Genomic DNA, 16,075 nt, shown 5'->3' with positions numbered 1-16,075 from the left:
AATATTGGTACTTGTTAATCCTATATCTCACAGCCACCAAAAATGAATGTTAAATCCCAGGAGATTTAAGGACATACTGTGCACTTGAAGTTACTATTCTTCTAATGTTATAAGCAAAACTCGAAAAATCCCGGGGGCCAAGTTGCCATGGTGATTGGAAACATAAGTCTATCGTTTAGCTAATTTAAGGCTAAAATACATAGACCTATGTATCAAATTGTATAATGTGACACCTGGTTTCCAAAATTGGTCAGAAGAAAATTATTTGAATGGTTATATGTATGTAAAATTTAAATCTGAGCTCCTGTAAATTTGCTAAAATGGACTGTTGGTTATTCTTCTGTACCTATCATAAGTATTTGTCTTATATTTTGAATTAAATAATTCACACTCTAGGTCACTAGACAAGAAAAATAATAATAATAACAGCTCTTACTCCTTAAGTGAATAAAATCGTCTGGAAAATAAAATTTTGTAATTCAAGAAAGACCAACTTCGGAAATAATTAAAATAAAAGAAAAAATTAATATAAGTAACATGACAGTAAGAGTTAAAAGTAAATACTATATGAAAAAAAATAGAAAAACGAAGTATCAAACCATAAATTAATAAAAGGATAGTATGCATAAGTAGTTGAAGAAGTAATGCACCAAGAAGACAGGTAAAAGCGATAAGATCAGTCCGTCTTCCCTTACATATTCACATAAACAAATGTACAGGGTGATTCAAAAAAACGGGAAATTTTGAAAGTTGTGTTGGCAACAGTGGGCATTTGCTAACACAGAATAACGTACGCCAGCCTGTCAACGACATCCTACCATTTAGTTATCATGAATGCTTTCGCGATCAAAGCGTTTTACAAGAACAATGCCAGTGTGAGCACGTAGAGAATTCCGCTGTCATTTTAATTTAGGACGCCACGATCGTGTTCCACCAGCGCATGCAATTAAAACATGGATACGTAATTTCGACCAAACTGGTTCGGCAATGAAAAAGAAACCTCCAGGCCTTGTGCGAACCGAATAATGTAGCGAAGATATTGCAGAAATGTTTGCGTAGAGAAGGAACTCACTTGCAAGATGTCATCTTACACAAAAATAAATTGTACTGTATGTATTCTAAAATGTCATTATTTTTACTATTAAATGAGATATTCTTGCTTATTCTTGCAGTTTAACATGTCTGTGACTGTGAGAAACATGACCAGCTTGAAATTCTAAATACTACATACTATACGGTATATCTCCGAAACTTATTTACATATTTTTACAATCATATATTGCTGTAAATTACTGTTTGATGCAAAGGAATAAAATTTAAAAAAAATTGTTTTCATGAAAATATTTAATTTTCAAAATTTCTCGTTTTCTGAATCACCCTGTATTATTATCTTTTGGTAGGTTTACAACTATTATTTATAGATATTAAACAAATAAAATTAGAGCGTCTTAATTGAAAAACGGTCTCGTACATAGAAAGTTAAGAAAAACAACCACAGTGAAAATGAAAATATACTGTACGTAATGCATTCATAGTTATCTTGAGTAATTTGTACAGTCTTAAAACTGTAGCTAACTACTCTCAAGTTTCGAGTCGTCAAGAAATAGGAAAGAGAGAGAAACTGAGCACCAAGAGCATTATATTTGTCACAATTTTGATTTAAGAAAAGATGAATGACAGATCATCCTTAAATAATTAAGAAATAGAACAATTACCAACCTTAAGATAGCATCTTAAACTCTCGCTTCAGTGATAAAACTTTCAGTAACTGCAAGAATAAGCAAATGAGCTTTAAGGGAAGTTCGCCAGATAAACAAGGTGTACACTAATCGTGAGACCATAGTATAGTATAGGTGTGCATCAAAGAGATCAACCTAGTTCACATAAAAATTGAATGTATTAGACTACGAGGGAGTATCGTAAAGTTTTAATTATCATAGTAAGAAACCAGGATACAGGGATTGTTGTGATTTGTAGTTGTTAACCATTCTCTATGTAGTCAGCACCCAGATTCACATATTCCTCCCAGCGTTCCTTTACAAATACCGTTATTATAGAAGTCTGCACATTGTGTTTTAAACCCCTCTTCCACATCATGAATGACGTCATCTGTGTTGTCAAAATGGTGACCACGCAACAGATTCTTCATTTGGGGAAACAAGAGATAGTCACTAGGTGCGAAGTTGGGATAATAAGACGGATGCTGTAGTACCTTGAAGCCACACGCCCTTGCTTTGTTGACAGCAACTTGAGATGAATGAACTGGTGCTTTTGAAAAGGTGTCAACAAACGAGGAACCCAGTGCGCAGATATCTTAGACATGTGAAGTTCGTCATGGATAATTTTCCACACACTACCATAGACAAGTCTTATTCATAATCCAAAGATTAAACACTCCACTTTCTTCGTAGTGGCCTCATCGTCCGTAAGGGATGATGTTACAGGTCTTGGGTCGTCTGTGAGAAACATGACCAGCTTGAAATTTACTTTTCCACCTTACAATGATGTCATAAGATAGACAATTATCGCCATACACAGCCTTCATCTTGTCATGAATTTGTCTGGCATTATTATCCTTCAAATGCAGGAACTTCATAACACAGCGAGGCTTAATCTTATCCATCTTGCACTTTGGTCACTTGGCACACCCTGAAAAAAATATTAAAAAAAGAATCATTAGGATCCAATTTCCTTAACATCATGCACATAAGAACGAAACATAACACTGACAAAATTTCATCATCATGTCTTAACTTCCTGTTGATAATTAAAACTTTACGATACTCCCTCGTATATCCCTCCTTATTCATATATGAAGCATGCCTACTTGGACAATTATCATATTGAAATGAAATATTTTAATATATTATTGATAATAATAAGAAAACTGTATTAAACTTTATTTATAGAAAAAGAAAATGAAGATAAATAATCACAAACTTCACCTTTGTACACTATATGATAAACGAAACAACTTCCCGATTGAATTAGTAGATTTAAAATTCAGTAAGGTATCGACAGCTTACCCCTTAAAACCAGCTAATTCGAATTTTAAGGTTTGCATTTTAAATTATACACTAATAGAGTTTAAATTTTAAGTACTTAAATATTCTTGGTTAATTTTAAATGTTTATAAATAAAACATTTAACTACTTTTACAGCCTTCTGAGAAGAAGATTGAAACTACGGTTAGTCAACCGATCCATTCACAATTTTTCAGCCAAACCAATCTCTCTACAACATTAACATTTTCATCACCAAAAACAACCACTCTTGGAGGAGATTCCAACTTTCAAACAACTTGGTCGCATATGTATTTTTTCCCACCAGGAGGCAACAAAGGTGCTGGGCCTCCCATTTACCCTTGCTATGGCTCTCCATTGTCGTATGCATGCTGCCAGAAAGGATTCGCACCATTTATAGGACCAAGCACTTCTGCTATGTCCTTAGGAATGCATTATCCATTACCTCTGTTCGATTATTCAGCACTTCCGAACGGAGAAATAGGAGCTGGCGAATCTGACAATGTTGTTGTTGGATTGTCAGCTGTGGAGGTACAACCCCATAACAGTACAAGAAACATTCTTACTATTGACGGTCAACTTATTCTCTCAAATGGAACCCAAATTCAACACGATGGTAATGAGGTGGGCATTGAAGTTATCGATTTACGATCAGAAACAAACAATGAAAGCAAAGAACAAGAAAAAAATGATGAAATAACTGAGAAACATGGATTGGAAGAAAGCCCTGAGATAGAGGAAATAATTATTCCGGATGAAACAACAACAACAACCCAAGTAATAGAAAATGCGAAAAATTTACAAAGTGAGGGTTCCAATCTTAGCGAGGCTAAAGATAAAAAACAAGAGCAAGAAGAAGGAGAAAGAGAAGAATATATTACTTTGTAAGCCAGAAATCTTATTGTCGATACAGTGTAACTAAATTACCTGCTAATTATGTAATATTACAATCAAGCTTTGTATGTAAACGAAAGAAAAAGAAGAAAAACTATAACTTTTATATTAATGTAGATATATATACATAAATATATAATTCTTTTGTTGCGTAGAGAACACGCTGATAGAAGTTCAATAATTTACACATAATTCCTCTAAAAAAATGTTATATTGTGTTCTCTCTTTTTTTTTTAAAAAAAAGAAAAGAAAATGAAATCTTTGTTTGAACAAACAAGTTCGTAAGCCAAGTTTAGCTTATTTATCAATATAAGACTTGGTCATGCCAAATAAGTGCTACGTTTTCAAATGTAATTTCATTCATTAAACTCAACATCACCATCACTTATTAAAGAAAATAAAGATTTCCATTCAAAATGCTAATTAAAATATGGATGTAGCACTCTTGTGTTGCCCATCTTAAAATAGCGAAAATAACATTTAGGCTCGTTGTTATTGGAAAAATAAACTATGTATGACAGATATTGAAATGATGAAAGCTATAGTGAAAAGAAATGTACACAAGAGATAAACTTCAACTACCAGGTCAGCTTTCTCATTTCAAGAATCTTTTGCCGCAATGCCTGACTTATTAGCGGAGAATTTATAACGATAACTGCCCTTCATATTTAAATAATATTTTCATCTACAATGAAACACTATCAATGTGTTATTTACATGTATATTGTAAGGATTTCTTTCACTAAAAAAAATCAAGTATGAAGAAATTGTTGTTTGATATCTTCTTGTGTTAAGACCTAATGTTGAATTCTAATTGTTTTGTTGCCATTTTGCTTGTAGTCAAATATGGTGACAAATAAAAACATGAATTACAAATATAATTGTCTCTTATTATTAATATTATTATTATTATGATTAATAAAGAGGATAAATTGAAGTATTGCCATGTGAAACTTCTTATGAGCATGGTCTTAGATTGGAAATAAATAACGTTTCAGGCTTCCGACATTCTTGTTATTAAGCTTATGAAATAGAAAAGAAATTTAGCCATAGATTATACCGATAAAACAGTTGAAAATGCTCCAAGAGCATATTGCCCGAACGAACTCAAAAAGAATAAATTTTTCTTATTAACTTTTACAGGCATTATATCAATTGTTCTATGTACTTTATTATTATACTCATTCAGGGGCGGATCCAGGACCGACTTCTGGGGGGAGGGGCGGTGGGTTGTCATACTGCTACTTTTAAGGGCTCCAAACTTTGAGATGAGTTTTATTTATATATATAAAATAAAAAAGTTCCCTCTTCTGGGGGGGGGGGCGATCGCCCCCCCTGGATTCGCCCCTGTACTCATTTAACAATTCTTCAAATACCCATTTACAATCCATTTATAATTTAATTGAGTACTAATTTTTTTCCACATGTTTTGCTTAAGAATTCTGTTAAAACATTCTACGATATGTTGTTTTACGAAAACAACAAACATTACAAATGGATTTAGCAGATATGCAAAATATTGCAAAGTTCTAACAATAATTACAAATATATGTTATGTTATGTTGATATTTTTTTCCCGATATGCATATTGTATTCCGTTAAAACCAAAGAAAGGTCCTGAAATTGTAAAAGGAATAATAAAAAATGTTAAAACAATCAAGTTGCCCGTGTTTAGCATACAAACAAATTTAGGAGGTGAATATTATAATCAACATGTAAAACGGCTATAATTATATGGGCGCATGAGAGGATGATTTGAATTAAAAAAAAAAAAAAAAATGCCTACTTACCAATGAGTCCTCCCTTGGAAAGCCTAAGCACTTTTTAGACGTTTCGGAACTCACAGCTGGTTCCTTCCTCAGTGGCAAGGTGAAAGGAATTAAAACGGATAGGAGATAAAAGGTGTAAAACAAGGAATACATATCACTAAATAAATAAATGTAATGTAAAGAGTCGATCCTGAGATGAACGAGCAAAGCGAAGTACCAAAAAGAGTGGACTGAATTTAAAAAAAGCGCGATGTCTATGTTACGTCAATATTGCCAGATTCAAGGTAGGCATCAAAGGTAAGTATCCAAGTTCTATCAATGTTTCCAGTATCGAGATTCAATGCAGGTTTCTTTCAGTTCAACGTATTCTTGCAAAGCATAACATATCTACTTCAAGTATCCCCCCAAAAAGTCTACAAAAACATATCACTGGATTCAAAAGTTATTTTGTAGATCCACTAAATAAGTCAGTCATTTACCGCGTTCAATGCGAATGTGACTCCTCGTATATAGGCCAAACAAAACGCAAAACTAACACTCGAATTGAGGAACATGTTAGACAATCAAAAAAGTCACAAGAAGAGGGCATATCGGGTTTGGCGCTTCATTTAAAACAACATAAACATAATATAAAACAGGTTAAGGTAATAGGTTCAGCAAAAACAAAAAAAACAAAAAAAAAAAAAAAAAAACAACGTGAGATCAAGGAATCATTCTTTATTCATAAATACAAACCTGCATTGAACCTTGATACTGGCAACATTGATAGAACTTGGGTACCTATCTTTGATGCCTACTTTGAATCTGGCAATATTGACGTAACATAGACACCACGCTTCCTTTAATTCAGTCCACTCTTTTTGTACTTCGCTTTGCTCGTTCATCTCAGGATCGACTCTTTACATTACATTTATTTATTTAGTGGTATGTATTCCTTGTTTTACACCTTTTATCTCCTATCCGTTTTAATCCCTTTCACCTTGCCACTGAGGAAGAAACCAGTTGTGAGTTCCGAAACGTCTAAAAACTTCTTAGGCTTTCCAAGGGAGGATTCATTGGTAAGTAGCCAATTTTTTGTTAATGTAAAATGGCTGTTTAAAGAATGTGAAAATAATCATTATAGTGCTCAAATTGGAGGGCTTAAAATTGAAAAATTATCAAAATATCACCTCTCTATGACTTACCGTTCCCGAGATATGGCTCCTTAAATCTCCCGAAATCCGAACTTTCTTGGCCAATATATCGGGAGCAGTAAATCATAGAGGGATAATATTGGTGTTGATCAATACCTAAGAGAATGATAAACATTCTGGTACCAATAGTAACCGGTGACCACTGGCCAAACAAGTGGGCAGTTAGACAGTGGCCACCGGTTACTACTTGGTACCAAAATATTCACCATTCTCTTATACCAACATCAATATAATTTCTATGACTTACGGTTCTCGAGATATGGCTCCTAAAATCTGAAATTGGAACTATTTTGGTCAATATCTCGGGAACGGTAAAAGTGACGCGAAAAATTCCATCACTTTCTCAAGATAGTTTTTGATACTCTATCGAATGGAAGGTTCAAAATTTTAAAAAATCGCAAATAACAGACACACAGACATAGAGAATTCAGTAACGAACTTCGGTCTTTTATTTTATTTTTATTTATTTATTTTTGCTGCTACTGTAAAATTTCAGGAAGCCCTACAGTAACGAATAATGTTTTTTAGTGCAACCAACTCTGTTGATTCAGAATTTGCTAGCAAACAAATCCGACATAACCAACAATTTGTATGAAATTGGTAAAACAGTAACATCTTAAACAATTACAAGTGCTTTAACTTATTAGTTTTCTTTTTTCAAAAATATACTATTCAGTTACCTATTTCATTGATATTAATACCATTAAGGGAAATAAAAGCAAGGATAGGAATATCGAAAGAAGCCTTTAGGATAAAGAAAATACTTGCTTCGTGTGGAGTATTGTACTGTATGGGTCAGAAACACGGACATTGCGCAATAATGATGCAAAACAACTGGAAATTCGCGAAATGTGGTTGTGGATGAGAGCGGAGAGAATTAACTAGGTCGAGCGGAAATCTAATAAAAGGGTCTTAGAAATTGTGGTGGAGGAAAGAACAATTTTAGATATTATTAAGAAGAGGAAGAGAAACTGGTTGAAACATTAGCTAAAAAGGAACTGTATCATGAGAGACGTTCTAGAGGGTATGATGGCAGGAAAGAGAGGGAGAGGGCAAAGGAGACTATAATTAATGGACGAAATCGAAACAGAAAAATCGTACGTGAAGACAAAGAGGTTAACGGAAGACTGTGGAGCGTGGAAGATTCTTAGTTGCGGGAAATTACCTGCCAATACCTGATGATGATGAATACCACGTTAGACATTAACGATCAAATTGTTGATTCTTTTATTTTTTTTACTTTTATTGTCTTCAATAAATTAATCGATCGAGGTTAGAACCATTAGGCTCTCTCTCAAATATAACTAGTCCTGCTCCATCATATTATATTACAAATATGCATATGTATAAATAAAAAAATGGAAAACAAGATATAAATTGAAACATTAAAATGATGATTGATGAACAATACGTATGTTACGTACATTAAACAAAAATATGCATTATTATTACAGTTACTATTGTTTTTGCAATAGTTGATATAATAGGGCATAACATGATTTATTATGTCTCCAGAAATAGGATGTAAATATTACTTCTGAATTACGATTTAGATTTAATGTGATTTGTATTTTAATGTGAGACTGACGATTCATTCTTTGAACATTTAGTAATAGCATCTCTAAATTCAAAATGATATTCTCAGCAGGAGTCATTGATACCAAGAACTTTTACATATTTTTTTATAAATGTCAAGAAACTCTGAAGTCCTGTATAAGAGGTGGAACTTTGAGAGTATCCTTGAAAATTATTGTGTCAGTATCTATTGGATATGAAAGTGATTCATTTCGATATTATTTTGTACTAGTACTTTATTTTATTGAATTTCCTTAAAATATTTTGTCACACAAATATGCCATGCCACATCCTATTACATATTAATAAAATTTTACCTGTTAAGTTGCGTGGTCCCTCTAATTACACAGTCACACACACATACACACACACATGAATAAAAGTTCTGTGCACCTGACCTCAGGGTATGCAGTCGATGTATTTTGTTACACAGAATCCAAATTTCGAAACTCGAGGACGATTGACCGTATCAATTTTGTTTTATGGACGAAAAATTTGAGCGATTTTGGATAGGAAGGACACACGTTTTTCGTCCATAAAACAAAATTGATACGGTCAATTGTCCTAGGATTTCGAAATTTGGATTCTGTGTAACAAGATACATCAAATCCATACCCTGGGATTCGGTGCACGGAACTTTTATTTATTTATTATTATTATTATTATTATTATTATTATTATTATTATTATTATTATTATTATTATTATTATTATTATTATTATTATTATCATTGTGTGTGACTGTGTTATCTGTCTTTTATTTCACTCTCATTTAGTTCTTCGGAGGAACAAATTTCCTGAGGTTAAATCCTGCATTTCTTTCTTCTCTACATATTAATTTTATTCTTTGTATAAAAGTAAGTACAAATTACCTTTACACAGAAGAATAAAACTACATATAGAGTAGAAAGAAGTTCAAGATTAAATGTCAGGAAATTCGATCTTCCGATGAACCTCATAGAAGTAAACGCGAGTGAAATATAGGACAGATAATGCCGTGAAAAGAACCAAGCAGCTTAATCGTTAATTATTTATGGCATAGCTGCATAAACATAAAATTCTAAACAATTACATATTAGCTTCATTTGTCAGTTTCAGTCTACCCTGTACGTTCATGTTGAATATGGCAAGAAAGAAGGCACGGTCAGTTAAATATAAGCTTGGTTCTTCACTACTTCACATAAATTGTAAGTTAACAAGAAAGAAAGAAAGAAAGAAAAAAGTTAGCCAAAATATTAAGAGCCTGACACACTAAGAGTAATACAAAATTTACAATTTTTCTTTTGCTTGTTTTTCATAAGTGAAAGGAGATAATGAAATGCAACTTACCACAATCATAAATAATATTATTCTACGATAGAAAATATGAACTTGAAAAATTTTTGGTATTGCCATCCATACAAATTGCAGTGTTGCCAGAATAAAATTTCTCCCAAAATCTAAGTTAAGGCGGCGACTAGAAGAACGAACTTAACTGCGTTTGATTACGTATCATAAACAATAGTTGTATTTAGTTTGTAATAAACAAAATAGTATTAACATACAGTTATTAAAATTAAATAATAATGTTTAAAAAGTAGTTCACAGGGTTCCAAAACGACATGATACGTGATCAAATGCAGTTGAAATCGTTCCTCTAGTCGCTGCCTTAACTTGGATTTTGGGGGAAATGTTATTGTGGCAATACTGTAATTTCTATTGATAGCAACGCTAAAAATTCTTCAGGTTCATATTTTCTGTTCTAGAATAATATTATCTATGATTGTGGTAAGTTGCATTTCATTATCTCCTTTCACTTATGAAGAACAAGCAAAAGAAAAATAGTAAATTTTGTATTATTTTTAGTATGTCAGGTTCTTAAACAAAAAAGATCATGATTCAATATTAGGTCTGAAAATAATATGCGAATTCTAATAATAGTATTAATAGATGAGCTGAATTATAAATACCAGTAAAACAAATGGAAATAAGAAGTAATATCTCACTTTCCCTTATGAGAAATTAAATCGATTATTTAAAAACCTGAAACAGACTATGTGCTACCTATAAGCCTGAAACAAAGATCCCAGATATTTACAAGGTAACAATCGTCAGAATATGTAAACTATCCTAGTTCTTGGTTTCTTCTAATTACATTTCCAAATGTAAATTAAAGTCTTCGATTTTCTTTTTGTAATCTTTGATGTTCATGTTATTTCTTTACAAAGAGTAATGGTTCTAGGTATCACATTTTTTATTTATCTAATTATTTATAGTTGTCTTTTTTGAACGAGACACATCTTAACTTCATGTACATGATTTTCAATAAAAACAAATGAGGTGTACACTTACAAAGCAATAGTTATAAAGCTATAGTTATGTATGTAACTATATTTTCATCAGACAGAAGAACTTTGTGTCTATGAAGATATTTTTACAGTATATAATAATAGTTTTTATAATAATTGTATTTTGTCTGTACATTGTCAAACAACAGTAACTCGTCAAAAAGAAATTTTTATTAATCAAAACAGGCACCACAAACTACTAGTACTTCTCCAAATGAGAAACTAATGTATTAATGATATTTTCGTTTGCTGTTCTGGACTGAATAAACTTTTCAAGGATGTTTTTGACAGCTGCTTCATTGGCGAACTTTCGTAAGAAAGAAAAAAAATTAAATACTTCTGAAAAAAAAACGCTCATGAGAGATCCACTAAGTATGGCGAATGTGAAGGAGTCTGATAATGCAAGCTGTGTGCTTTTTCACAGTTGTTCTTGCCACTAGAACTTCGTTTTCTTTTTAAGCGATAAAACTTATTAAACTTAATTAATAAGCCCAGGTGTCAGGAAAATGAATTTTTGTTCATTTGAACTGTTGACGTTTTCAACATCACCGCCCGCGCACCATGGATGGTCTATGGAAAGCTTACAGGGAGGATTAAGACAGAATTCTCATGCCTGTCTTGCGCCGGAGCTTGTTCCAATGGAAACTGCGATGCCGTGTGGTAGTCCGCAATGCTCCAATAAAACATGGTTGATGGTGGTGGCGCGGTATCTCTTAAGGTGAGTATATATGATTGGATTGGAGCTTAGCATCCCTTTCAGCACCGAGAGATTCTTCCAGCTTTTACAAAAGATTGATTGGGTTCTATCCGACCGTCTCTCAATGTACTTACCCTATGGAAAGCCATGCCACCACCACCAGTCGTGTTATATCGGACTACTAACATTATGGACTATCACCCAACATCGTAATTTCCACTAACACAAACTACGTTGGTGCACAGGCATAGGGGTTAAATTTCATTCCTCCCATACTTTCCCATAGGCCATAAGAGCTACGATGCAATAGACGTCGTTTTGACAGTTCAAACGAGTAAAAATTCAAACAGGTCTCGGTTAGCAGCCAGATAAATACTGTTGTATCTTGCAACGTTTCGAGGGCTGACATTGTCCTCCTTTTCAAACAAATATGATAGGACAATAGCGTTCGTGTAATATATACTTCATGTGTGTGATTGGATTCTTCTGATTAGTAGTTGAAATTGTGGCTTCTGATTGGTGCTTGAAATGACAGGATATGATTGGTGTCCATGTTTGACTCAATTGAAATCCTTGTCTCTGTTAAAATTAGTTTTTCTTGCGTGATTAAAAAAAAGTACAGAAGAGTCTACAAATGAAGAATGGATGAACACAATCTGTCTCCCTTACACCAGCAACACTTCTAGAAAGCTTAGCAGACTATTCACCAGGTACAACAATAGAGCAATACATAAACCTCCAGCAAAAACAAAAAACTTACCGCAATTAGCCAAAGACGATCTGGGCCCTCGAACACTTGGGGTTTACCGCATTCCATGTGAATGCGGCAAGGCATACATTGAACAAACAGGACAAACCATTGAAGGCAGATGCAGGTAACCCAACAGTTACATCAGATTAAACCAACCAGAAAAATCCCGGCTGGCCGACCATAGCATCAATTAGAAACATAAGATTTTATTCACAGATACTAAAATAATAGCAAAATGCTCAAGAGTTTGGGATAGAAGGATAAAAGAACATGTTGCAATCACAAGAAAAAACGAACCTTAACAGAGAGACAGGATTCCAACTGAGTCAAACATGGACACCAATCATATCCCGCCATTTCAAGCACCAATTAGAAGTCGTCATTTCAACCACCGATGAGAAGAATTTAATCACACACACATGAAGTATATATTACACGCACTCTTATTGCCCCATCATATTTGCCCGAAGATGAGGACAATGTCAGCCCTCGAAACGTTGCAAGATACAACAGTATTTACCTGCCTGCTAACCCGAGAAGACCTGTTTGCCAGGAAAGCTTCAATGGAGTAAAAATCCATTGGACCAGAAATCCCATGATAAAAACGCAGGGATTATCTGACGGTATATCCAAGAATCTCTACTTACGTCTTCGTACAAACGAGGATGTCTTTCCGATAGATTCGGATTATGATGAATTCCTGGAAGTAGGTAACATTCACCTTCACGTTTTTGCCCATCTTGCATACCTTCACCTTCCCCTCGTAATCGTATCCGGTGACACTTATAAATTCTGTTGTAAACCTTTCCTGCTTTGGCGACAAAACTCGATACTTAATTGCCCAACGTTACCATTGTCAAATAAATGTAGGCTCTATTAAATATTGCTACCGTTCTTTATTCTGACTCTGTCAAATGTCTTTCGTACAGGTGACATTTTCGTTCTTAACTTCAACTGGCCCCTTTAGATGAAGAATGTTTCTTCGTGTTCGTGTTTGCTTGGCCATGATATCTTCAGCTGGAGTCACTGGGATGGTAAACTCAATTTCCCGATACTATTTCACTATACGGTTGTATTAAAAATTGGTGTGTAAATAAACCACGATTTACTTTCCCAATAACATTTCATTTTCGGTGAGATTTGACTTGCATCAGCATGACACTCCGGCATCTGCAAGCTAAGCACCCTACTGATAGCAACTCCATTTTCATGGTTCTGGGGCCTCTACATAGATGACAGCAGCGTAGTCAAATCGATCAAACATAAAGCGATCAACCTTCTGTAGTAGGTAAAACTGTGCTAAATGTTTGTTACATGGCTTCTATTTTATTTTAAGAAATTCGATGGTCATATACATGTTCTCAAATCAGCGTTGTACTGTAGCAAGGGCGCCCATATTGTGGTTTCCAAGGGGGACAAATATAAGCGAAATTTCAAATATAGTTTCAAATTTTGCTATAACTAATGTAAAAATTCTATTGGGCTTTCGATATTCCCAAGTACGATTTCCTCTTGGGAGGGTGGCAAGCGCTCCACCTTGTCCCCCCCCTGATGGGCGCCCTTGTACTGTAGTGAGGTTCTTTTTAAAATATTAACATTAATGATATAGAATATTAACATATAAAATATAAAATATTAAAATATAAAATATTAACATTAATCTTTTTAAAATTAATGATATATTTTAGTTCGTGAAGAAAATTTTACATATAAAATACTCGGTTATAATTTTTATTTATTTATTTTTTTTAATGCTAGAGATTCTGATGCAATTTGGTTCTAAAGGTATTTTTACTTTAGTTTATAATAGAAATCAATACATTCACTGGTCCGTTCCGAAATCAATGATTTTTGAATGTTCTATATCAATGTGATTACACTATTGTGATGTTGCGTGCGTATTCAGCATGCGACACTTATTGTTTAAAATGGATTCCAAACCAAAACTTAAGAATGTATCGCAGGCACGTATCGCAACCAAGAATCGAACTCAGGACCATGCGTTAGTCATTTGACAATGAAGGAGCACAAAAAGACAATTAAGTTTTTAAAAGCCTAAACTGTGCCATATACTGTTAGAAATAATAAAATAAAAGCAATAAATAACACGTATGCATGTACAGGGTGGTCCGGAAGTGGGCATACCCCCCTCGTTAGTTTCACCAGTATAGTGTTAGGTATGGTAGAATGTCTGTACACAGTTACCTTGAAGTCAAAGAGTCATAAACATCGGTATGATCACCATCGATGTTGTAACACAGCTGAATTCTGCGCCAAGTTCTCGCAGATGTTTTGCGGATACTCTGGAGTCACGAGGGTGAACGCGTGTTCCACAGCTGCTCGTAATTCCTGCGTTGTGTGATATCGAGTGTTTCTTACTTGCTGCTTTATGAAACCCCAGAGAGCATTGTCTGGTGTCGTCAGACCGGGACTTCTTGGAGGCCAGGCAAAGGGAGCTGGTGAAGATGCACAACCTCTTCCAATCCAGCGGCCAGGAAACGTTTGGTTCAGGTAATTGCGCACGTGAATCGCGAAGTGCGCTGGTGCTCCATCCTGTGCCAGACAATGCTAAGCAATGCTACCAAACAAATGTGGGTAGAAACCTAAAACCGTCCGAAAACACCAATTAGAGGTACGTCCACTTCCGGACCACGCTGTACTGTGTATAGATGGAAATACTGTAAAAGCCGAGTTGATTATTGGGTTGTGATATCACGATATTAACTACAATTGAAGAATGGGAACTCTGCTGCGCGGGATCCGTGGTTCGGTCTTAATACCGTGTGGATTTGTAGTGGACATCATTGTGCGTGGGGGTTTCCTCTAGGTACTCCCATTTCCTCCCACATTCTCATGTCATCACTTCCTTTCATAATGATTTTCTTTAATTATCAGACACTTTTAACCAATAGGACCTAAAATTGCCGGAAAATTTATTTTTTCATTTACAATTGAACAGATAAGTACGTATATATATTCTCTATAATCTGGCAAATAATCCCCACGTTCCTTTGGGTAATCTCTCACACACATCTTGCGGAAGTTTGAAACATACATTTTTCAACCGAACAGGTATGACTTCGAGTGTCGTTCTAAACCGTATTATCTACGTTGCGTTGTTTTTGAATTACCGCTCTCTGAAGTTCATTTTCCCACGTTTTCGGCACCCTATATCATCGAAACTATCCTTCACTGACCAAAGTTTCAGAGGACTTTTTTTTTGCTGGTTTTGGTGTCGGGAATCAGCTCCTGAAGTTTGTTCAAATAGTTTCTTACCATCCTGTATATATATGAGGGGGTATCGTAAAGTTTTAATTATCACCAGAAAGTTATTAAGATATGATGATGAAATTTTGTCAGTGTTATGTTTAGTTCTTATGTGCATGATGTTAGGAAATGACACCACTATAAAGTTGAAAAAGAAATTCCTAACTGGTCATATTAATATGTCTCTCACAGGCGACCCAAGGCCTGGAAGATCATCCCTGACGGACGGTGCGGCCACTGCGAAGAAAGTGGAATCTTTAATCCTGGAAGATAGACATATAACCATTCGACGATTATGAATCAGACTGATCTCAGTTATTGTAGTGTGTGGAATATTATCCGACGAACTTCACATGTCTAAAGTATCTGCGCACTAGGTTCCTCGTTTGCTGACATCTTTTCAGAAGCAAACACGGCGTGACCTTTCGCAACAGATGTTGACGCTGTTAGAAGAGGATTTTTTTCGGGCGTCTGGTGACCATGGATGAAACGTGGATATATCGCCATGATTCAGAAAACCATGAGCATGCAGTGGAAGCACGCCCATCCCCATCTCCCAAAGGTGCAAAAGTCAGGGGG

At 34.6% G+C, this 16,075-nt stretch overlaps 1 protein-coding gene across 3 annotated transcripts in view; it reads left to right on the top strand.

The window, feature by feature from the left end:
* LOC145686646 (uncharacterized) overlaps positions 1–4,760 on the top strand; it is a 272,938-nt gene extending 268,178 nt beyond the window's left edge. For 2 of the 3 annotated variants that reach the window (XM_081760127.1, XM_081760125.1), the window contains exon 9: positions 3,162–4,759. In XM_081760127.1, coding sequence (XP_081616253.1) covers positions 3,162–3,911 — 750 coding nt within the window. In that variant the 3' untranslated portion in view covers positions 3,912–4,759. Of the gene's footprint in view, positions 1–3,161 lie in introns of all 3 variants that reach the window. The other variant, XM_081760124.1, reaches the window with a different exon arrangement.
* Positions 4,761–16,075: the final 11,315 nt, after the last annotated feature.

Source organism: Thermobia domestica, chromosome 5 (assembly GCF_964235325.1).
Source record: "Thermobia domestica chromosome 5, izTheDome1.hap1.1, whole genome shotgun sequence".
NCBI classification, from domain to species: domain Eukaryota; kingdom Metazoa; phylum Arthropoda; class Insecta; order Zygentoma; family Lepismatidae; genus Thermobia; species Thermobia domestica.
The sequence above is the reverse complement of the archived record's forward strand: the minus strand, read 5'-3'. Positions and strand labels throughout refer to the sequence as shown.